Consider the following 25,276-nt stretch of genomic DNA (forward strand, 5'->3'; position numbering starts at 1 on the left):
AGACAGGACCTGAGGGTTTTGCATTGATTTGACTGTGCGCATCAGACAAACCAGTTTGACCATTTTTTTTTTCTATCACTGTAAGAGATCTACACCACCAGGGTGCACTGTCAAAGGTCAGCTCAGCCACAACACAGTCTGTTCACTCTTTTGCCATTGGGGATGAGTTACAGGATTGTGAAATTAAAGACATCAAGACTCACAAACAGGTTCTTCCAGTGGGCCATCAGGCTCCTGAACAATACTAACCACTGCCACACATGCTTCGCCACTCCCACTCTCACTTTTCAAACTTCTACTTTTATTTCATTTTTTTTCTTTTTTTTTACTCTAATCTATTCCAAGTTTTTTTTGTGTGTGTGCTGTGTATAGGGGACAAGCAAAGTAAGAATTTCATTGTATGGTCTAAGCCTCTGTGTTTTTACTTTGCATATGACAAAATAAACATCTTGTCTCTCTTATGCTTTATGAGGTTATAGAATCCTGAGCTATATTTTTTATAAGGCTGCGCGTACTGAGCCCCACCCCCATCCCTACCACCATGCCGACTCAGTCGACGCATTTAAACACAAATTGTCAGCTGCACATCTTTCCTCATAAAACCGTTTGTGTGAGTCAACAATGTGAAAATTCTAGCTCTGAGACTCCGCCTTCATATTTGAACCATGCAGACAAACACTCTCATTATATTACAAATGTTTTGACTGTTGTCTTTAATAAACTTTTCTTTCTTTTTTTTATCAATGTGGCATGGATTTTCCATTCCACATTAAAATGAAAATGGGTGTAGTTTTTTTTGTTTTTTTAACAGCTGCACCTTTGTAATACATTTATCTGTGTGGGCCAGCCTTGGCTCATGGGAGTGTCTTGTGATCATAAGCATAAACCGGACCAGACACTCTGTTTAAGCTGTCACTGTGATGCATGCCACAGTGCTGCCTGAAGTGGCTGTTGTCTTTTATCACCAAGAAGGCAAGCAAACGGAACAAACTTTCCCGGAAACGATCCAAAACTGCTGCAAACTGCTGTGTTCTCTCCAAATCAATCTCTGCTGAGGTAAATATTCCTAATTAAAGTAAATTTAGGGTGTCATTTATATACAAATTATAGACTTAATGAAAAGTTAAAGTTGCCACTGTCTGTTGTAATATGCATGTGTATACTTTTTAGTACTTGTATTTTACTCCTTTTCTTTTTTTTTAAATTTGCACTAAGTCATATTTTTGCTCCACTAATTTTACAAGATTTACATGCAGTTAAAAACTTCAGAAAATCATGCGTTCAAACTGTGATGACAGCAAAAGAACAAACATATTGTATATACATATGTATATTAAAGTGTACTCCTGAAAGTTAGGGTAGAGCCACTCATTATTCCAAATTATATGTATTATTGTACAACAGTACACTCATTTGTAATGTACATATAAGTTTAATAAGTAACTAAAAAGGCTTTATAAATGTCGAGATAAGAATGAATTGGGAAATAATTAAACATGAAAATAACTGAATACAGAAATAAATAACTTGTCAAATAAATGAATACATAGTTTATTTTTCTATTTCTATGCATATTTATTTGATTTCAAAATAAGCCTGCATATTCATTATATGATTGAAACTTTTATTACTAAATTTCTTTATTATTTTTTATGTTATTAGTATTACTTGAGTAATTTTTTAAAATGTATTTACTTTTGGCAGATTAGATCCTCCATACGATGAATATTTAATATTTTAAAAAGTTTAAACAGGATTTGATTGTAGAATTACACCCATAATGCATGGAAGATACAGATAATTTTAATGGGGGAAAGAGAGAGGTGGCGTCAAGTCATTGTTTGCAAGTCACAAGTCTCAAGTCTTTTGCACTCAAGTCCCAAGTCAAAAAAAGACAGGTCCTGAGTCATGGCAAGTCAATCCTAGACTTTGAGTCACGAGTTATAAACAAGTCATTATGCACTTTTCAAATGTAATGCCATTACAAATTTCATATATTCATTTAAAAATGTGTATTTATTTGATAAAAAAAATCGTTTTCAAAACAAGTCTGACTCAACTTAACAGTAAAAAAATTTGTGCTAACATTGTGCTATCACAGCAAAAAAGCACTATTAACCAATCGCCTAACACAAAAGAATGAATTTCGTGAGTTTCTGCCCTGTCTTGTTAACTAATTTTATATAAGAAACGTCTATAACATTTTCTGTAAGACTATTCTTTCTCCAAAACCATATGCATGTTGTTGCACGTTATATGTTTTCCGTTAAATTGAATGAAAAGATTAGTAGATTCAGGACAGTGTTTCTACTGGGATATTTTTCCAGAAGCAGTGCTGAGGTGCGTTTCTTTGTGCTGCCAAAAGATATTTAGTCTGTTGACCCTAAAAGCTCTTTTGACACATACATATAAACAGTTGTAGAAGTCATATTAGACTGAATAAAATGCTTCCCATCATCAACAGGCATCGTTGATCTAAAATTATCAAGGAAATTCGATACGTCTATCTGTGCGGAAGTTAAATATTTTCAAACATTTGTCTTTATGTTAAATTGTACATAAATTATAATTAATCAAAAATGGCTTAAGCAGTTGTAAAAAAACTAAGTGCACATGTGCAGATGCTTTGTCAGAGCTTCAGTAAGCAGGCTCGAGATATTCTTGAGGGCGAAATTTTGTTTGAAAATTGGTTTGGTTTGCACCATCTATAATCATGATTCAGTCAGTGCAGAAAATTTAGTAATGATTGCCCATAGAGGATGTGGCTTCTAAGTACAACACATTTTACCTTGCAACCTTTCAGTACATCCTACAGAGCTGAACTTTTTGTAGCACTTTCACTGAATTGGGACAAATGTTTGCCTCACCACGACCTATAGTCAATTCGGAAGTCTTTCACTCATCATCTTAGTTACTTACTGAAAAAAAGGGAAGGAAGGCAGAAGTGGGGAGGGGACAGACGGATGAATGAAGGGATGGGAGTGACAGAAAAAATTAAATTTAGCACTTTAAATCCTTATAGTTGTAAAAAGAGACCTTATTTTTCTTCAAGTGTAATGTACACACTATTTTTAATGTGGTGTACATGTTAATAAGAAATACATAATGATTCCCAAAATTCTGACCGCTTGCTTTTTTACTAACAGCATATACTTATACTTTTACTCTCAGTGCAGAGAAACATTTGATTTCATAAAATTATTTCTGACACTTAAATAAAGTAAATATCAGATTCTTTAAGACTTTTAAGGACTTTTTATTGACAAGAAATTAGCGTCAGTCACCAGCCAAATGCTGGTAGAATATATAAGTGTCTGCTAGACTTGTTTCACTCACCAGGCAAAAATACAATGGTAATCTATTGATTGGCTGCTAGATTTTAGAATCTACCAGCCACAGTGGCAGGTGGACAAAAACATTTATTTCCAAATCTGACTTTTAATCAAGTAATATTCTAATAGGTAGCTTAAACTTCTACCAAAATCATGTTCTGGTAAGAAATCTGTACTTTTACCCAAGTTTGGCTTTCAGGTACATCATCCACCAGTGTGCAATACACACCAATTATTAACTAAGAAAAGATGCAAAAGCAGCATAAAACATAAACTGTGATTTTACTGAAAAAATGATTTTTAAAAAAAAAGCTGAATACAAGTTTAATAGCTCCAAGTTTTGCAACCTGTTTAAATTTAAATCAAAAGTCTGCAGCTGAGAGGTTGTGGGAGGACTCCTGCCATTGGTTGTGGCTTTGATTTATTGCTGATCTATCAAAGGAATTGGGTGACAGGATTTAGTTTTTGTCTTAATGATTAAAAGTCGGGCATGGCACACTTTTCATACAGAGAGAATTTAGAAATAATTCAAAGCCTTTGCATAAAACAGTGTCACTTACCCCTTTGTTTTTTGTTGTCATTTTTAATCCAGTACCAGAAGTGGTCACAGTGTTGTGCTATATAACGCCAAAGCTTGGAACTATCATGAACATCAGAGCTTGTGCAAAAAGGGACTACAGTGTCATCTTCTTCATTCTGGCCTTGGCTGTCCTTATTTTTGTGCTATGGTACATTGAAGTTCTAGAGGTAAGAACTTCAGTGAGACTTTTCAGTGAGATCATTATGGTGGACCCTATTTGAAATGTTTAATGTTAGTTTTCAGGATATTGTTTTCAATGTGTGTTTCACTGCACTGCAGTCCCCTAAGAGCTGTGCTGTGATTTGGCTGACATTACTGTATACTTCCCATTTTCTGACCAAAGTCATCAAGGTGTTCCATTCCATTTTTGGTTTGTTTCCCATTAAATATTTTTTATAGTTTTGTTATTCTTTGTGCTTTTTTCAGTGGTCTGACATGGGCAAGGTTCATGGCTGGATTGGGACAAAATATTGGCCCTTGCGTTTTGGCTCAAACCAGCCCAAGACAACCAATCACCCAAAAGTAAGTCATGTATATATTATATTATACAAGGAAGTAGTTTAAAAAAAATGAATTGGGGGGACATATATTATAGAGGGGGCTTTGTGCTGCATCAAACACTTCATTTCCTTGAGATACGAGAGGCTTAAAAGTTGGGGATCAATTTAATTTATTTTTATTTTGTTGTGTATTTCAACAGGGACAGCACACAATTTAAATGTAATTGCACCACAGTTAACCAGCAGCTAATTTTTATCTGTTGTTCCTGAGAAGGTACAACAAAAAAAAATGGAATTTTAATGCCACGAAAAAGAAAAGAGTTAGTCATTTTGAGCATGCTTTATAAATTTGCTTTCAGTGCATTTTTGATGCATCTTTGTCACCATCTCTCTTGACTCCCTAACAGTTTCAGCAAGTGAACTCCACTACCATTGTCCCAAGTGTTTCCACTAACCCTGACATGCATCAGCGCTTCTGCATCGTCCAGCCACTGTCCCCTGAAGATGCTCTGGAGGAACGCCTCCTGCTAGACTCCATTGCTTGGCCTAATATTCCACGTTTGCCTGTTAATTTTGCCCTGAACCAGACCAGTGATCCAGCTCACAGCACCTTCACCATTCTCCCAAGGAGGGGAGGAGGACAGTGGCATGTAGGGGATCAGCTGGAGGTCATGATAACAGTTTCTGACTTCCAGGGCCGTCCCAAGCAGTTTGGGGGGGACTTTTTACTCGCCCAGCTGCACAACCTGGAGCTCGGTGCAGGTGTGGCTGGACAAGTGGTGGATCATCTCAATGGGAGCTACTCTGCTGTGTTCCCTTTACTCTGGGAAGGAGAAGCACATGTTCAGGTGATGACTATCAGGAATACTATGTCGTTGTACTTAAATCTAACTTTTATAAGATTGTTTGGTCATCTCCCTGAAAAAAGGTTTTAATATGCACTTGATGGTTAAAACATTATATTGGGCTATATCAGTAGGCACTAGGGCTTGACATTAACTTTTTTTCTCGCAAGCCACTATGGCTAATGGTTTACCAAAGCTTTTAGCCACGCAGCATTTTCACAAACGTTTTCACATTTTATATTATCAAAGTTGACTATGGCGTGCTAAAATCAACTTGAACTAGATTTACAACCCTTTAAAATGAGAAGTACTATACTTGAAAATAAGGTGATGAGATTTCAGAAATGAAAACCAGGGAAATGTCCAGCTTTGCAGTAAATATATCATTGAATTATCTAATTTTATTATCTATGAAATAAAAAAGAAGGAAATTTACAGGTTCATTGGGTGTATATAAAACATCTTTGGGATAAATACTTAAATTCCCCTTCCATTTATCACTTTATATCAAAGAAGCCTCTAACAATTGCAACCCCTGTGCTGTTTTCTGTCTCTTCCAACAAAATACTTACAGTGACCCCATGGTAGCTATTCTACCTTTTCCTTACAGAGCCAGTAGCCTACAGTGTGATATGCAGTCCCATTTAGAGCACAAATTTTCCAAATGTGGTAATCTTAAAAGTTTGTATCTAGATAAGGGTGATCCAATTTAATATGGCCTTGAAAAATAGGTACAAAAGTAAGCTAAACATGGGATTTCCAAATCTGGATCATTTTGATCCAGATTAAATATTTTTAACAACTAGGCCCTGAAGATTTATCTGGTTTATGAGGGAGACTCCCTAAAAACACAGGATTTCACCTGGGGTGGTGGTTTATGTCTTGCTTTACATAAAATGTCTTGTGCCTGATTTGCATTGGGCCATCTCGCTTTTTGGATAAACTAGCAAGACTGTTGACCAGAATATTGTGTATTGACCTAACCTTTGACTAATGTTAGACCTTCCTGCAGATTTTCAAGTTATTTTTAACTTACATTATGAAAAGATGCAAATCAAGGTTAAGGTCTGTTTACAAAGGAGACTTGTTGGTGTAAAGTTATCTTGTTAAAAATTAACTAACATTATCTAGAAAATAAATTTCATCTGATATTTTCATGGCACATGATGAGAGGCATATTTTATGATATTCTAATGATAGCATGACTAAATGGTAACCCACGTTACTGGTACAGAAATAACAAAACTCACCCTCCCTTACAGAAATTCAAGAACGACACAATCTGAGCATGGGCTGAGACAGATGGAAAACTTGCAAAAGCATGAACTGCTATGTCCTGAAAACTAAGCCCATCAGGGCAAAACCCTGTGTTAAGGGAGTCTCAGAGTGTGTAGCTTTGAGTAGTTTTTAACTTTATTTGTCTTTGTTGATATGACTGAACATATTAGGGCTTAGTGAAAACTCTGCTTTTCTATCCAATCAGGTGACGCTGGTTCACCCTAGTGAGGCTATCCCGGTGCTGAGCAGGCTAAACAGCAAATATCCAGACAGGGTTTACTTCCTGAGCATCTTCCGCTCAGGCTCACTCTCTGAAACTACCATCTGTAACTTCTGTCTACGTCAAACCAAGCAGCCGATGTGCGACTACACTGACCTCCGTACAGGACAGCCTTGGTTCTGCTACAAGCCAAAGAATCTGAGCTGCGATGCCAGGATCATCCACTACAGTAAAGGCCACAGATCACTGATCACATCCAACGAGAGGAGGCTCTTCATAGGGTGAGAGAACATTAACACTGGCACTTTGTATGTTTATAGAATCTAATAATACATACATACATAGAGTAGTGTGTCTCCTTGACTGGTACTTTTTGAAGTTTGTAACCAACTCAGATGTAAAATGTTTACACTGCATCATTCTGCTACCCACACATAGTTTACATTTGCATGTTACTATGTAGAAGATACATGAAAACCTAAACCAAAGCTGTGGTTAACATCAGGTTGGTTTTAGGCACAAAAAACACTGGGTTATTGTTGAAGAGGAAGTTCACTCAGAACTGAAAAATCAATCATTATCTACAGTTCCTCATACCTGTGCATAGTTGGGAGAAGTTTTATAGTCCACAAAATACTGCAAGCGTTTCACAGGGAAAAGGTGTTGAACTCATTCTCCAAACAATTAAAGCAAACTGTGAGCAGGATTCAAACATACACACACAAAAAAAAAATCAATATTGCTTGTCTGAAACAATCCAAGTGTCCTGACTATTACGATTACTATGGATACGACTACCAAGCTTTGTTGTAGCCTGTAGCTCATAGAGTAGGAGTTGCATTCACACAGTGCATGCTCGAGACCAGTAAGATGTTTCTACAGGCCAGTACCACAAATCAGGGCTAGACAGACAAGGATTGTAGCCCATTGATATAAAACAACATATTCCTTTCTTGTCAGCAATTTAAATCAGTGGCTTTTCTTTCTCCCAAATACGATGAGATGAAAGCATTAAGAGTGGAAGTTTTTTTGTCATTGCAACCTAAAGCTAGCTAGGTATATGCTAAGATTACCATAATGATGGATTGCTTTATCTGATATTTGAAATACCAGTGCTTATGTATAGCTAAATGTTGAAAAAAGAATTCATTATCTCATCAAGAAATTCAGTACTTGACATGACTGAGTAGTTCTGTCCACTCAGTCATGAAATATGCAGGTTGTGCAACAAACTCACAACCACTTGTGCTTTAAGCAACATCCCTGTGGTGTGATGATGCAATGTAAGGGCGAAGGGGGAATTTGACATCTATTGGTTAATGTAACCAATAGCACCTTTAAAAAGTCCAGCTTTAACTCTCAAAAAAGATTTTTAGAGGATAATTTTAGTGTAATGTTGAATGAATTTTGAAGCAGATGCTCACTAATTTAGTGTCTGAATTCTCCAGTATTAACTTCATGAAATTATTTCAAAATGATGTCCACCTTTGATATACTGTATGTATGTTGTTAATGGTGAAGTGTGTTTAAGAGATATTTTGTTGCTTGTCCTTACTTCAGTCGTGTCAACTTAAAAGTCAACATTCGGGCTTCAGGACCTGCCAACGTCACTGTGTTGCCAAAAGAAGAAGGTAAAGCACAATGTTTTCTACTGCCTTCAATGTCTATATATCTATATTATAAACGGAATTTACGATAGACAGTGTGTCGCATTAATGATACGAGGAGTACAAATCTGTGTGTAAAGTGTTAGCAGGCAAAAACATATGTGCATTCTGGCATTCATCAATATTTTAGTAGCTCATATCTGTTCAAAGGTGCTGACAAAATCTACACCTGCCTCTGACCACTCGTGTAAATAACGAATGTACATAAATATTGCTTGTCATTATAACAAATTACAATTTCAATTTGTATTTTTTCTGTTATGTTTACAAAATATGCAGATGTCTCTGAAACAAGCAAGTTAAACATGACAAAAGAGTAGAAATATAACCCATTTAAAGTTGACAATTCGCAGATTCAGTGAAAAAAGTAGATCAGTGACGTCTGTCAGGTATGCTGCTTAAATCTCGGGGAACACTGCATGAGCATGGAGAGAAAGCAGGGCACTTTCTTGCACAACAATTAAAGGGCAGAATGGTTTCACAACAAATTTCTCAAGTCACCAATAATGCAAGAACTGTCTTTAGTGGAATAAATAAGACTTTCAGAGCCTATTATTTTTGATTTATACAAATCCAACTCATCTAAACGATGATGACATGTTGAACTTTTTCAGTGACCCAAGTGTTCCCAAAATAACTCAAGAACATCACAAAAATTTGGGGATACCACTAAATCAGTTTATCTTGTCTTTTAAATACAGGTCAAAAAGAATTTGTAAATCATTTCATTCTCTTTTTATTTACATTTTACACAGTGTCCCAACTTCAGAATTGGGGTTGTACAAAATTAAAGGGTCCCTGCCCCTTCGGGTCTTCAACTCTATTAACAATAATAAACCAGCACAAATTCAATAAAGTTCTGCTCCTTCAGGACTTGAAGCCTGACAATAATAACGACAAACTGGCACAATCTCACTTGGGTTCCGTCCTGGCTGGGCTTGAACCCAAAGAAACTGGCATAAACTCAATAATAACAAATCAGCATATCCTCAACAGGTTACTGCCCCTTTCAGGCCTGAATTCTGAACACTCCTCTTCTTATCCTTTAACTTCTTCTCAGGTCAACCAAAGTTAAAGAGTAGCAGTGTGACATCTGGACCCTCTGGCTATTACTACCAGGGTGCTTGGCAAGCACTAAGTGGAGCCCAAATTCAGCAATTCAACACCTCTGCCATCACTCAGTGTCTGAAAGGCAAGGTGGTCCACGTGCAAGGAGACTCCACCATGAGGCAGTTGTTTGATTTCATTGTAGCAGCAGTACCAGGTAACTGATCCACCAACATTTCTGCCAACAGTTTGATGTTGTTACCACTGCAGTATTAATATGTGCCCTCTTTTATACTGTTAGATCTTCAGGAGTTTGTCCTGCCCAGAATGTCAAAATTTGAATCTTCCAACGCCTTTGACTTTGCAAACAACATCTTGGTGATGTATCACTTCCACGGCCCTCCGCTAATCAGTCACGCCTTGATGCCACCTACCGAGCTACATTACATTGCCAATGAAATAGATGGCTTAATTGGAGGCACCAACACTGTCGTAATTTTTGGCATCTGGGCTCACATTGCCCCTTTCACCATAGAAATCTACATCCGGCGGCTACAGGGCATCCGCAGGGCAGTGGTGCAGCTGCTCGAGAGGGCTCCGGAAACAGTGGTTATCATACGGGCAGGAAACCCCAGAGAGATGTCAAATTATTTTTCACAAATCTTCAGTGACTGGTACTCACTGCAGCGTTATAAAGTGCTCAGAGTCATGTTCAAAGGACTCAATGTTCATCTAATCGACAGCTGGGAGATGGTCCTGGCTCACCACTTGCCGCACAACGTCCATCCACCACGTCCGATTATTGAAAATATGGCTAATGTTATCTTATCCTACACATGCCCTCCAAAGGGAAGCTAGATGTGTGTGTGCAGGGGGAAAATGCACAGAAAAGAGCAGAAAAAATTAGATGTAGGGTTTCCTTTTTTGTGTGTTTAAACCAGAAACACACAATGAAAGTACAAATAAAATAGGATTGGCCCATGCTGTGGAGTGTGCTGGGCTTTTTGTGTTTTTGGTGAATATTGATTGAAGTCAGAAAGAAAAGCAGAGCTATTTAACCAACTACAGACACCAAATCCTGTACAAGTTCAAATATTTATTTTAGTGCTGTCAAGCAATTAAAAAAATGTATCTAATTTATTACATACTCTGTGATTAATAAATCTAAATTAAACACATACACCAATTTTGCTGTGAAAGTATTGTGAAAAAATTCAATTCACATTCATCAGAACAAATTCCACTCATTCATCATAAAGTCATACAAGCTCCTGCATTTTTAAAAACATGGTCCTGCAAATACTGTCAACAGAGACGTTGTCGGAGGACTTCCATTTTGAAACAGAAGACTTCCTTGTATTTCCTTTTCTCTATGAAAGAGAGACTTGAAGACTGAAGTAAAAAGGTGGTATCAGCGAGCCACTGCTTCCCTAGATGTGCCGCAGCTGACAGGCAGCTGAAGACCGCTGCTCCTGCAGGCAATGTGGGTACTCTAACTTGTTAACACACGCCAAAATGAAAAACAGTGTAGCGACGGTCACTCATGTTTTTGGAGGGGTTGCATTGAGTTGGGTGAGAAGCTACTAAGGTAATAGGCAGCAATTTGTTCAGATAGGTGAACATTAGTCATCACACTTGGTATTATTTGTGGAGTCAGTGTTAGGTCCGTTCAAATAACAATGAATGAGTACGTGCATATCAATGTGTGGGGTGAATTTGTGGAATGGTTTGGAGCAAGAGCTTAATCAGAGCACAAACACAATCCACTTTAAAAAGATGTAGAAAAAGCTTTTCTTGTGAGAAAAGTGAGGACATGGGCTAATTTAAGATTTTGTTGACTGTGGAGCCACCCTGTAGACAGGGCGGTGGCGTTAACACCACTGATTGCTAATGGTTTTTTTTTTAGTGTGGGTGTTTTTATTGCTTATAATTTATATTGTATTGCTTTGTGCATAAAAAAGAGGATATCTGTTTAAATTGTATTGGGTTGTATATAAATACTGATATAGTTGATCATATTGTAAAGGTTTGTATATATCATTTGGGAAATTGTTTATGTAGGATGTGACTGTATATATAGGGATGGGATTGAATAAGACTGTACTTCTTCCTTCTCCATTTTAAACATGTAATATTCAAGTTTAAGTAGCTTTAGTATTTGTACTTGAAATATATGAATAGATTTTGGATAGGCACTTGCTATAAAGGCTCATTTCCTCTTTTAAAAGGTTATTCTTTTCATTTTTCCATGTCTCAAATAAAGATTCATTCATTCATTGTTTCAGCGTCCAATGTGACCTGTCAGTTTGCGTTTGAGCGTCTGGTCCAGTGTGGCTTGACAAGGCCGGCCGGTTTGTTTTCTTTTAGGTTTCAGAGTTTAATAAGAAAGAAATCCGATGATGCTCCAAGTGTTCATGGGTCACTAATATTAGTATTGCCCTCTGCGTTCTTACCGTGTTTCATGCCCATTATAAAGGCTAAACAAGGACAATCCAGGGGAAATTATTGTTTCCCAAGGTTTTCACATCATCCTCTTTTCCCCTATATTTATTGCCATTGACTCCAATATAGTTGTATGAAAATAATATTTAAATTTATGCAAGATATGTGCGTGTTTGAGCCACTACTGTACATATTACCATTCTGCAATACCTATGTTTGTACCCATATTATTTGTTTATTTCAGTTTTGCCTTTCTTAAAATAAATCCTGACAAGTACAACACAGGGCCTGTTCATTGCAGGAGATCATGGGGAAATGCATTAAGCTTGCTGTTTTTATATACAGTAACATAGTTGAGACATTTAAGTTCAAATGTGTTTTCCTGCCAGATTTCCTCGCTGGAAAAACAGACCAGACGATGAATCTATCGCTGGAGATTGTGAGCTGGCACTGCATTTTTAGTGTATAGAGTCTCACCACTCAACCAAAAGGAAGCAGGCAGCGTTCCATGGAAAACTGGCTTCAAACGTCCAGTTTTTAGAGTGGGCCGAAGAAATTACAAACTATACCAAACTGACCGCCGTGAATTTAATCCTGAACCCAGCCCTTCAGTCTCAGCCCAGCCCAAAAAAAAAAAAAAATTAAATACCAATCAGCTTAACACTATCTATGGTGTTATTGGTGGGTTTAGGTGGAAGCTCTGCAAAGTGCTGCCGGCTGTTCAGAAACTTCACCACATTAGCAGAGACGCCAAGACACACACACACACACACACACACACACACACACACACACACACACACACACACACACACACACGTGTCATATGTGCCTCAATGATGCAGAAGCTTCTGATATTAACACCTACTTAGTACTGGTAAAATCACTATATAATGTAGCATTGGGATGTGTACCAAGTGGTAGGCACACAGTTAAAATCTTTTGCAAAATTTTAGAAAAATACATTATTTAAAGGTAAATCTCTCTGACAAGAAGCATGAACAGCCAACTGTGACGTCCTCCTAAGTAACATAACTTGTTGCACTTGTTTCTCCAATGACTGGCGCCAGCAGTTCCCTTCAAAAGTCCAGCCCTCTGACTGCACCTTGAAAAAGTTTGAACCATGCAGATAATGTTTCTGTCACAGCACACATACGAACAATAAAAGGTGGAGAGAGCTTTTCTGGAGAAAGATTTCCTCGGTCTATACTATTGGAAGTTTCATTAAAAACGGACCCACTGAAGAATCACTAAAGGAAAAACTTTCCTGCAAACAAGCAAGATCAGCACATGATCACATGAACATTTCATTGCTGTGCTCTCAACAAATGAATCTCTGCTGAGGTAAGACACGTTCAAGTTTCATTTTATGGACATCATGATAATGTATATATGTGTATACTTTTGAGGTACTTGTTTTGGTGTTTGTAGTTTTATATTTAGGATTTGAGGGTCAGAACCCCTTTTGATATCTTTCCTGCTTATGTATGTTGTTCATTGTCTTCTGCTGCATCTCAAATTGACATGAGCTGGAAATGTAAATCTTGTTGTGGATTAAAATCCCTGATAAAATTTGATTACTTCAGTATTTTATCTCACTTTCATTAAACCTATTTAAGTTTAAGAAATAATGTAAATATGGGGTCGTTCAACTTATTTTGTTACTGGTTTCTCTCTGAGTTTACTCAGCTCTAAGTTCACTTTTTATCACAGTTAGGCCTGTTTGTAGAGTTTAGTTCTCCCTTCTCTTTAGATTACTCACACAGTGCACAAGATGGGATTTACAGTGACACAACCTTTCTGCATTACTGATTTGACACAAAACAAATGGAAGATATATAACACGTGAAATCAGGATCAATTGTCAAAACACTGATCAATATATACGATCAATAAACTAAAAAAAATCACAACTCAGTGTGTAATCGCGTCTTTTGTTAAATCATTAACAAGGTCAAAGGAGTGCAGCAAAATACCAAAAATTCAGTCCTACCACAATCTAGGTGTGCGGATCCGTGCCGTTGTCCTTGTGATGCAGGTTGCAGTCGCCTATCCAGCATGATTTCTCCTATGGTTGGCTCACCATCTTGTGTCTCCAGCTTCAGGTGTGCAAACACCAAACAATCCTCACAACTGAGCCTAGCCTGTTGTAAAACACATGTTTTAGTCTTAAATACACAAAAATGAAAAACCTGAGGATTAGCAAGTAAAATACAAGTTGAAATGGTCGATTAAATCTGAACCGCACCCTCACATAGCAGTCTGGGGGTCATTCATGCCAACTTACCAAAAATCCAGAACTTTTCCCAGTTCACGCCACAGATTTTGTTGAAAACATCTATAAAATTCATGAGACTTTTCAAAATCCTATAGCTGTTATCAATTTTGAAGTCTGGCCTTTAAAACTAAATTTCAGCATTTTTGTAATTCTCTATGTGTATTCTAAACCTCAACAACCATTCATTTTTGACTGGATTGGATGAAAGTTGTCCTTCACTTCCAGGGGACCCTAAGGAAACTTGGCAACATGTTTTCATTTAAATATCTGTTGCTGAATGGTTACAGTAATCAAATGAATAACAGGAAGCCATTTTTACCAGAACAAATTATCTGTAATTTTCAAACATTCAAATCTTTTGTAGAACAGCATAACTAGTTTTCATTTTCTTGTAACCAAATCCACTCACTCTATGAGACCGTCTTCCTCTTTTTATTTCTTTATTACAGGCAGCGTTTCAATCTGATACCATCCAGTGGAGTATCATATGGCCATGACAGGTGCCCTCACTGACGGGCAGCATATCACAACACCGCAAAAGGTTCTATCCGGCCGTGTTACTAAATGATGCCGCCTGGTGGTGTATCAACCTGCCGCAAAAAGTGTCATCACTGTCTAATGCCGAAATCACTGCTAAAGTGGTGGTATTTGATGACATCAGTGTGAGAAAGGGCCGGTGGGACACACTAAGGGCAGAGGACAAATGTTGCTTACACATAAATGACACCTGTAGTAGTGCAGTTTCTTTCTGTCCATTCAGCTTAAGTGTTGTGAAAAGAACTGCTAATATTTGTAATTGTGCCCTAATTTTTATAAACTGCATCCACATTTCTGAAAATTTCACAATATTTGCGTGTTACAACTGATTCCGTTTTTATTATCAAATCTCGCAATTCTGTACAATTTATCTGCATCGAAATCAGAGGGCCCTTAAGAAGGACAACGGCATCTCTAATCTGTGTAATGGAAATGAAATAAATATTTGTCCAAATGGTTGGAATAACATTGAATTGTGTGGTGTCCCACTGAAAAAAAAAGCGTCTGTATGATTTCAAGCAATTCCACTCGTCATTCAAGGGAATTTCCTGGGGGAATGGTTTTAATTTAGTCCAAATATTACTAATTTAGTACTGATTGAAAGTCATAAATGTTGCACTGGAGAGTTAACATTTGAGTTCAAATTTTAGTTTCAATATAAGTAACACTGTTCAGCATAAAAAAATATCAGCTACCCTTTTGTTGTTTGTTTTTTTGATCCAGTGCCAGGGGAAGTGATCACAGCGCTGCAGCCAGAGATGAAGACCATCATAAATGCCATAGGTTGTGTGAGAAGAAAGCGCACCGCCATCCTCTTCTTCTTCCTGGCTGTGGCCATCACAATCTTTGTGATTTATAGCATGGCGGTCAAGGAGGTAAGTATGCTTAAAGGGTGGAGTCTATGAAATGGTTCACTTAAGTACATTTTCAGGAAATTGTTGAAGATGTGTATTCCAGTGTCTATTACCTTTAGCTTTGTTTATTTAACTTGCTTTAGGACCATTTGTTTGATGCATCTTTGTTGCCGTCTCTCTCAAACCCTGGCCAGTTTCAGCATGAAGTGAACTCCACCATCATCTTCCCGAGAGTTTCCATTGACCCTGACATGCATAATGGCCTCTGCACCTTCCAGCCACTGTCCCCTGAGCATGCCCTGGAGGAGCGCCTACTATTAAAATCCATTGTTTGGCCTAAAACTCCACCTCTGTCAGACCGTCATTCCCTGAACCAGACCAGTGATCCAGCTCACAGCAGCTTCACCATTCTCCCAAGGAGGGGAGGAGGACAGTGGCGTGTAGGGGATCAGCTGGAGGTCATGATAAAAATGTCTGACTTCCAGGGTCATCCCAGGAAGTTTGGGGGGGACTTTTTACTCGCCAGACTGCACAACTTGAAGCTTGGTGCAGGTGTGGCTGGACAAGTGGTGGATCATCTCAATGGGAGCTACTCTGCTGTGTTCTCTTTACTCTGGGAAGGAGTCGCACAGGTTGAGGTGAAGCTAAAAACTAATACGTTAAATGTGGTTGTACTGTACGTGTTTAATCTATCTTCTATTTGTTCATTCCTACACACCAAATTCATTTTGCCCAAAGATGTTTTCTGTCACAAAAAGTAGTTATTATCACCCTGATGTTTGTTCAAGTCATTGTTTTCATGATAAGCTTGTTTTTTAATGAGTTATTAATTTAATTTATTAAACACCCGCATCTTGGATATTTTAACCTCACTGAAACATAGCAGGGGAAAGTCGGGGTGAGCTGCCCATCTTTAAATACAGTCTATAGTCTCCTCCGATAACAGTCCCATGCACACAACTTCAACATATGGAGAAATCCAAAGCTTAACAGATAGTGATGTCAGATACCAACACAGTCTCACTCTGAACTCTGTCAGGACCTTCGATGCAAACCTGTGATGTTTCAGGTATCCTTGTGCGTCAGCTGTTTACGCTCCAGGATTTTGTTACGGTGATGTCAACAAATGCACGTGGTAGGGTAAAGCAGCACAGTCCCTGTGTTTACACAACAGTATGGACCGTCACTTTGGTTGAGATTAAGAGGCACATGGTAAGGTGTAGAAAAACAAACAAACACACAAACAAAAGCCCATGGAAGCGAACGCCAAACTCCCGCATCAAAGTCAGTTGTTTGTGGGGCCCATCCACCTCCCCAACCGCCTACACAATGAGCAAGCTTGCGCTCATTATATAACGTGGTTACTTTCCGCTTTATATCATCTTTCGTTGTCAAAAGACGCTGCCCGTGCATGTTGCATGTGGACACACCCGCTGCCATCCAGCTATCTGGCAGCGTATGATAACAACGCCACCGATTCTGTCCAACTGCATTATCATCTAACCCATTTGTGCATGTTGCATGTGGACATGGAAGATGGCTTTTGGCATCACTATCGTACATCACTATTATGAGTAATGGCTGTCCTAATGCAAACACTATAACAAAGACCACAAGCTATCATGCTATATTAACACAGATTGTTAGTGTATTCTGTTATATCATGGCAACAGACCAACCTACTACAAAATGAATCACTTTTGAATTCTATATTTCAGAGATACATTTTTGGTTACATTTTTATTTAATACTGAAGACTGAAGAATTTAAAACGGATGTGTACAGAATGACAGGGAACAGGTTGAAGGGTTTAAAAAATAGACACTTTTCTAGAGATTGTGCTCTAATGATCAGTCATGTTTTTGTAGATGTGAATCTTTAGAGAAGTGCAGAGCTTTGAGTAGTTTTCACTGTCTTTGTTAATATGTCTGAACATTATTGGACTTAATGAAAACTCTACTTCTTCATCCAATCAGGTGACGCTGGTTCACCCTAGTGAGGCTATCCCAGTGCTGGAAAGGCTGAACAGACAAGAGCCTGACAGGGTTTATTTCAAGAGCCTCTTCCGTTCAGGCTCACTCTCTGAAACTACCATCTGTAACGTCTGCCTACGCCCAACCGTGCAGCCGCTCTGCAACTACACTGACCTCCATACAGGCGAGCCTTGGTTCTGCTACAAGCCAAAGATGCTCAGCTGTGAAGCCAGGATCGACCACTCCATAGGAGGAGTCAAACGGCTAATCACTCCCAATGAGAAGAAGCTCTTTCAAAGGTGAGGGAGCAGAAAGATGGGATAAGCATTTTATGTGACTTCTAACACAGTACATCCAATGTGTATTTCTTTCATTTGACGTTTGTAACTCCAGGCAAACTGAATGTAAAGATTTTTTAAGTTTAAAGATAGCCAATCATGAAATCATGCAAATTCATACATTTAATTTTGGATGTGGTCATCTCAGATACATGAAAATGCACGTTTTTTTTCTAAGAGGGAGACACAAAAAGCTTTTGACAATTTATAAAATTGATATGGTGAATGTGTTAGCACACAGTTAGCAAACTATATAATGGCAAATGTGAGTCTATATTCATTGTTGTATTAGCTTAATTTGCTAGTCTATATTGACCAGCTAGTTGCGAGCTTTGTCTGTTTTTTTTAGTAGCAGCTAATGCACAATGTGTTAATCAGAGGCAGCGCGATGTTCATGAATATCATGCACTGTACATGCACATCATGCACTATGAAATATGAAATAAGGGTGGACAGATTATCGGCTAAATGATTATGTGTAGTATAATGATTCAAATAATGCTGCTCCCATTCTGTCTTTATTTTGTAAATAAAGCACACCCTTTCCTTGTGTAGCAAGAGAAAGATAGTACGAGTAATAATGAGCGCAAGCAGGGAGGGCAAACATGTTTGTGTTTTTTCAATATCAATCAAAATAATCTGTATTATTATTTTTTGCCATAATCGAGCAGCCCTATATAATGTTGAAAGTTTAAGTTTTTTATTAAACATATGCTAAAGGTATCATTAACTGCTACTAACCAGTATCAGTATCCGCCCTGAAAAAAAACCAACATCGGTTGACCCCAGTATGATATACATAATTGCTTGAAATAGCAAAATGAATTTTAGGTCAGGGTCATGCAGCTCCTTCTCCCTCTCTCTCTCCATTTCGCTTGTTAAGCAAAACTTATTATTTCAGATGTTTGTAGTGTGTGTAAAATGTTTAACATCTGAAGCATTATTCTTTTTTTTCTTTCGTTATGTCTGCTTTTCTTCAGCGGTGTCAACTTGAAAGTCCACATTCAGGCTTCAGGACCTGCCAATGTTACTGTATGGCCAAAAGAGGAAGGTACAGCATGCTTTCTTTCTGCCATAACAGCCTATAATAACAACAACAACAACAACAACAACAACAACAACAACAACAACAACAACAACAATAATAATGATAATAAATGGCAAAAGCTCGCTTGATCTTGATTTTCAGTATGAATACAGACCGTGAAAGCGGGGCCTCACGATCCTTCTGACTTTTTGGGTTTTAAGCAGGAGGTGTCAGAAAAGTTACTCCTATGATAATAATAATAATAATAATAATAATAATAATAATAATAATAATGAGAGCAGTAAGAAGCATAATTAAGAAAATATGAGATTCAAATCTATGAGATAAATAATGAACCATGTTTTGAACAGCAGAAGGCATGATCTACTTTTGATTTTGCTTGCTCAACGTGACACTTCACTACAAGTTCAACGTCATATGTCATGTCCGAGACTAGAGATAGCAAATCGGAAGTGTGGCAGCATTTCAGCTTCCTCAAGTCATAGTCATATAGGCGAGAAGATAACAAAAAAGACAAAAACAGTCTGCAAATATTGCAAGAGGGTGAATATTGAACTACATTAATAGGATAAGGAATATGATGCAGCATGTGAGACAGCATCTGAATATACTTTATATTCAGTTTTAATCACTAGTGGAACAAAGGTTAACCTGGATTTTCCTCCAGGTTCTAAATTAATGAAGTGGCATCACGAAACGGACGATAGCCACCTCTTTTCGCCACTCCAGAGGGTGATGCGCAGCTTTACCAGGAAAAGAAGAGAAGGCCAGAGTCCTTCTTTGTAAAGAACAGCCATGACATTTGCTTAAAAACATCTGCAGTGTAGTCCTCATAGAATCGGAGTTTGTGCCTGTTATATTCTAGATCACTATGTTTGCGTGCGTCCCTCATCACAAAGTTCTTAGTCAGATATCGATAAAAGCGAGTTATGACCAGACGCGGTTGTTCCAGCAGGCCAGGCTTGGGTAGGGGGCTTCAGTGAGCTCTTACCAGCTCCAGGGGAGATGAGAGCACCTGATGGCCAAAAACATCGACAAGGAGCTGGGAGAAGAAGGAAGTGGGGCTTGTGCCCTCAACTGACTCTGGTAGGCCCACAATTCGGATGTTCTGTCTTCTATTTCTTCCCTCTAAACTGGAGAGTTTAGATTTCAGCCACTTGTTGTCTTCCAACAGCGAGGAGCTTTAAGGTGCTCCAGGCGCTGGCTGACATCTTCTGCCTTAGACCCGAGATCCGTTATACCTTGTCCCTGGCCTGAAACCATGGTCTGGATTTTATCCAACTTGGCATCCAAATTTTCAAATGATGACTCACGAAGTCGCCGGCTAACGCTGCTTAGTGCTGTTCAAGCAAGTCTGAAATGAACGCTGCTGTTAATGTCTCGCTAGCAGCACCGGCTATGCTGCCTCAACCACTGCCGCACCAGTCGAGGTGCATGTACATTTTGCATACATGTCTATAAAAACACGGACGCTTCACACACACATCTTTCCCATAGCAGAAATGGACATTTGAGCCAAACAGGAGGACACTCTCTTTCAACAATCTTCAAATATTGTGTTCACAAAAATTGGACAGATGCAAGGTCACAAAGTCCTTTACATTTAAACACTGACATCAAATCAGCTCCTCATTAAGTCAAAGTAGGGCTGGGCAACAAATCGCTTTTATCGACTAAATCAAAAAACACACAGTATGGTCATTCATTTGGAAGTGGTTTCAGTTTTGCGGCATCAGATCTGAAACAAACCACAGTCCGCTGCAAAGTGTATTTAAAGGCTGTTGCAACTAAAGGCAGCAGCGCAACCAATTTGTTTGAACAACATCTCACTCTGAGATGCATGAGACCGTGTCAGCCCACAAACAGCTGTCAACGTCCGCCCCAATATATGAAAGGGGGAAATTGATGGAACATCCAATAGCATCTGGTTCGAGTTTATACTGAAAATGCACAAAAATAGTTATTGTTTTGTTTTTATGAAACGTGCCTGAACACAAACTTCGCGCCAGGTGTGTGCGAGCATTCGGATACTAGAGCGCAGCTTGTGCCACACATTCCTGTCCAAACTGAGCCAAAGACATTAATTTTACTATTATAAAAGACTGACAGAAAGTGGGCCTAATAAAAATAAACATCACATATGGCTGATCACACAGCTGACAGAAAGATCCCTGAGAGCAGACTGAGAGCAGGGCAGTGACAGACCTCTCATCCAGCTGCTCTCTGCAGCTGTCCTTGTTATCAGGGGCGGATTTAGGGATTTGGGGGCCTGGTGCCCCAGCCCAACTGCCTTTGATTTTACCCATTCTGGAGTGATGGTGGGCTGTTGGCAGCTGTAGAAGAAGTTATGCTGTTCTCTAAACTCTCAATGTAACTAATATAGACAAGTGCAGGTGATGCAGAAACACTGAAATGATAAAAATAAAATCATGTAAATATGTTTCGTGAAATTACTGCAGCCTTCAGTGTTAAAGACGTTTGCAGCTTGCACTTTAACCCCAAAAGGTAAATTCAGTTTACTCTATTCACAAAAGGGAAATTCAGTTTGTCTTTAGTTTTTATTGCAAAAATCAAAAGCAAAACTTGTTAATAATTAGTCATTTCTTTGTAGTTTTATTAAAGGAGGAAAAAAGATCTATTAAAATCTATTAAAATCAATTAAAATCGTAAATTGTGTTTGGTGTGCAAAAATAAAAAAATTATATTTTTAGGCCATATCACCCAGCCCTAAGTCAAAGTTAATGTTGGAGTCAAATTTGAAAAGTTTTACTGAAATGGCTATCAGAAACAACACTTAAAAAAGTAATTATCAATTATACTATACAATGGGTGGATGTGGCTCAGAAGTAGAGTGGCTCGTCCACTAATTGGAAGATTGGCTATTCCATCTCCAGCTCCTCCAGTCAACATGTCAAAGTAACCTTACGCAAGACATTGAACCCTAAATTGCTCCTGATGCAGCTATCTTTGTGTGTATGTGGTTGATTACTGAGTTACAAGTGGCACCTTGCAAGCAGCCATGACCACCAGTGTGTGAATGTGTGTGTGAATCAGTGGATCTGATATGTTGTATAAAAGCACTTTCATTGGTGGGAAGACTCGAAAAGCGCTCTACAGGCTCAGTGCATTTAAATTAAATAAACTCGTGTGGCACCATTTCTGAACGGGAACATATATACCATACAGAGGTCTGATTGATTGATTTTTCAAAAAAAAAAAAAAAAGGAAAAAAACTTGTCTTTAGATAGATTTAATACTTCTAATGAAATCTAAGTGACATCAAATGAGCTTGACTGTTACCAAGAAGCCAAAAAGGCTTCACAAAACATATCTAAAAAGGCCAATTAAGATAAAGATTCCGCCTATGGATTTCTCCACGAAAACCTTTTGTAATGTGCTTTGCTTTATTTTATAAGCATCTGTCTCTGCACAAGGGTTGGTCAGGTGTTGTTGTGTACAGATTTGGGGAACCAGCTACATAATTTCAAAGCATTCATTTTTAAAAGTGTAATGTTTTTTGAGGCGAGGATAACATTTATTATTATATAATTTTTATAATATAATTTATTTATAACGTATACTCTCATTTCTTCATTTAATCTGACTCAGTAGCATCTGTGCAAAGGCTTGCACGTCTCAGTTCATTTCCCGTGTTTGTTTAATTTGCGACCAGAGATTATTTATTTTATTTATTTACAAGCGTTGTAGTTGCTGAGATTTACTTTTAATTTTAATTACATTGAGTTTCAGAGCAGAGACCTGAGAAAGAGGAGTGAGTTTGTTTTGCTTATTGGTATGTGTTCTTGAGGGTCTGACAAGAGTAACAAGAGTAACACAAAATAACCCTAACCCTTATCCTTTTACCTTGCTCTTAGATCAACCAGCGTTAAAGAGCAGAACTGTGACGTCTGGACCCTCTGGCTATTACTACCAGGGTGCATGGCAAGCTTTAAATGGCACCACAGTTCATCAATTCCACTCCTCTGCCATCACTCAGTGTCTGAAAGGCAAGGTGGTCCACATGTATGGAGACTCCACTGTCAGGCAGTTTTTTGAATTTCTCAACGCAGTACTACCAGGTAACTGATCAGAGATTAATGGCTTGATTTTATTCATGCTGCTGCTTAATGTTCTCCCTCTTCATATTTTAAGATCTTAAAGAATTTGATCTGCACAACCTGAAGAAAGTCGGACCTTTCATCTCCTTGGACTATCTAAATAACATCTTGGTGACGTTCCGTTGCCACGGTCCTCCTATCCGTATTGCCAGCATTTCAACCAGTGAGCTTCGTTACATTGCCAATGAACTTAATGACTTAAAAGGAGGCACCAACACTGTTGTAGTTTTTGGAATCTGGGCTCATTTTGGCTCCTTTCCCATGGAGGTCTATATTCGGCGGCTGCAGAACATCCGCAGGGCGATGGTCCGGCTGCTGGACAGGGCTCCAGGCACAATGGTCATAATCCGAACTGGGAACCCACAAAGTCTTTCCTTTACGCCTTACTCATCACTAACTAACAGCGACTGGTACTCACTGCAGTTAAACAAGGTGCTCAGGGCCATGTTCAAAGGACTGAATGTTCATCTGATCAATGCCTGGGAGATGGTCTTGGCCCATCACCTGCCACACAACCTCCACCCACAACCTATTATTATTAAGAATATTATGAATGTTATCATGTCCCACATATGCCCTCTAAAGAACAACTAGATGTGCACTTGTTGGCGAGGGATGAGTTAGGGTATCTCTGCTCAGTTTAAATGCTATATCTGTGTTTCTACTGAGTGCTGCATTTTGTGTTCAGTTCTCCATGCACAGACTAGACTAACTATAATGACTGGTAAATGTTGAGATATTTTAATTATTTATAAAAGACTTAATATCAGATTGACCTCTACCTAAACAGCTGCATATTTTCTTGTGGACTCTCACTGTGATATACTATTTTTGAAATGGAAATGGTTTTGATTATATGTATTCATGTGTTTGACCAGGTTTTTCAATTTCTTCGTCATGATTATCCAATGAAGCCATTTTATGGGTGCTAGAGACAGGCAGTTAGTGTTTGTATATCAATGACAATTAAATTAAAGGATGTGCTTGCCTTTGTAAGTCTTTTTCCTTGGAGGAGGATTTTGTTGGAGAGGAAGAGCAGAGCATCCACACTAAAGTACCTGATGTTAGTCCTTATGACCTAGAGAGGGTCGGATCAACAACAATTCCATACAATATGGATCCTTTAATATTTCATTTTAAATGGCATAAAAGCATTCCCCAAAATTAAGTAAAACACAGCTTAGCATAGTTTTTAGGGGTAAATCAATCCAAGCATTTGGTCATCCATAGATCATATCCATTTATGTTTATTTTAAGTATGTACTGATATATCGTTTTCACTGTGAATGCTAATTTGTGTGTATGACCTTTGTAAATGTATACTTTTATGAGTAAGTCTATTTTATTTAATTTATTTATTTTATCTTTATTCTTTTTTTATCCATTTGTGTGTTCATTTATTTTACTGCTCAATTTGGTATTGCATGCTCTAGGGCTGGGTGATATGGAATAAAGTCACAATATTTTTATATCAGCCAATATTGATATATATCACGATATACATCAAATCACTATTTTTGTCAAGCTTAAATGTTCCCTTTTACTCCTAAGTGAGAAATGAAGATATCATTCGGTAAATATTGGTTTAAATATTTAATTTCTGTCAGACATTGAACCTGACAAATATACTATAGAACAGGTATCACCAACTGGGGGACCGATTCTACTAAAATTCAAAGAGATACAGTTATCGAAATTTCCTCCCAGCAAAGGTATGAACCTCATACCAAAAATCAATATCACCATTAACTGAACATTTTACTTTGATTACAATTAAAGAACGATTATTTTGCTTTTCTTTTAGGTTTGTTTTTTGCCCTAATAGTTCAATGACACAGTTTCATTTGACCATGTTGTGTAATAAACATATGATTCATTATTATTTATTAAACTTTAAATAAATAAATAAACAACTTTTGAGTAGGGCTACTTCTACTATAGCTACCAACAGCTTGCCAACATTCCCAGTTAGATAAAGGGTGAAAATGAGGTCATGTGCTTGTGGCCCCAGGCCCTCAAAACATTAAATCTGAGCTCAATGCAAGCAGCTGGATGAGACACAGAGCGATGCATCCTGGTGTTTCTCCGTAATTCATCCAAAGTGTGATTTAACCTGAGACTAACACAAAGCAGTGTGTAGAAGTCTAAAGAAGTCATTTTCCACCTCTGCAAATGTTGCTGTTTCAGCGCTGTGGCTGTCAAACACTCAGCTGTTCAAG

At 38.1% G+C, this 25,276-nt stretch overlaps 2 protein-coding genes and 1 long non-coding RNA gene across 4 annotated transcripts in view; 2 read left to right on the forward strand and 1 right to left on the reverse strand.

The window, feature by feature from the left end:
• LOC148185922 (uncharacterized) overlaps positions 1–25,276 on the reverse strand; it is a 51,793-nt gene that overhangs the window by 14,622 nt on the left and 11,895 nt on the right. For both annotated transcript variants that reach the window (XR_015775579.1, XR_015775578.1), the window contains one exon: positions 13,905–14,055. This is a non-coding gene — a long non-coding RNA (uncharacterized LOC148185922). The remainder of the gene's footprint in view (positions 1–13,904; positions 14,056–25,276) is intronic.
• Positions 904–11,746, forward strand: LOC121961346 (NXPE family member 3-like). The gene is made up of 8 exons (XM_042511295.2): positions 904–1,056; positions 3,925–4,079; positions 4,339–4,434; positions 4,820–5,260; positions 6,741–7,036; positions 8,316–8,386; positions 9,483–9,686; positions 9,771–11,746. The coding sequence occupies exons 2-8, from the start codon at positions 3,978–3,980 to the stop codon at positions 10,325–10,327; spliced, it is 1,767 nt and encodes a 588-aa protein (XP_042367229.2). The 5' UTR covers positions 904–1,056; positions 3,925–3,977; the 3' UTR covers positions 10,328–11,746.
• On the forward strand, positions 13,038–24,053 carry LOC121961378 (NXPE family member 3-like). Its single transcript, XM_042511346.2, has 7 exons — positions 13,038–13,255; positions 15,450–15,601; positions 15,775–16,218; positions 17,557–17,852; positions 18,872–18,942; positions 22,815–23,018; positions 23,092–24,053. The coding sequence occupies exons 2-7, from the start codon at positions 15,485–15,487 to the stop codon at positions 23,649–23,651; spliced, it is 1,692 nt and encodes a 563-aa protein (XP_042367280.1). The 5' UTR covers positions 13,038–13,255; positions 15,450–15,484; the 3' UTR covers positions 23,652–24,053.

This window comes from Plectropomus leopardus, chromosome 22 (assembly GCF_026936395.1).
Source record: "Plectropomus leopardus strain MGB_pleo_1.0 chromosome 22, ASM2693639v1, whole genome shotgun sequence".
NCBI lineage: Eukaryota > Metazoa > Chordata > Actinopteri > Perciformes > Serranidae > Plectropomus > Plectropomus leopardus.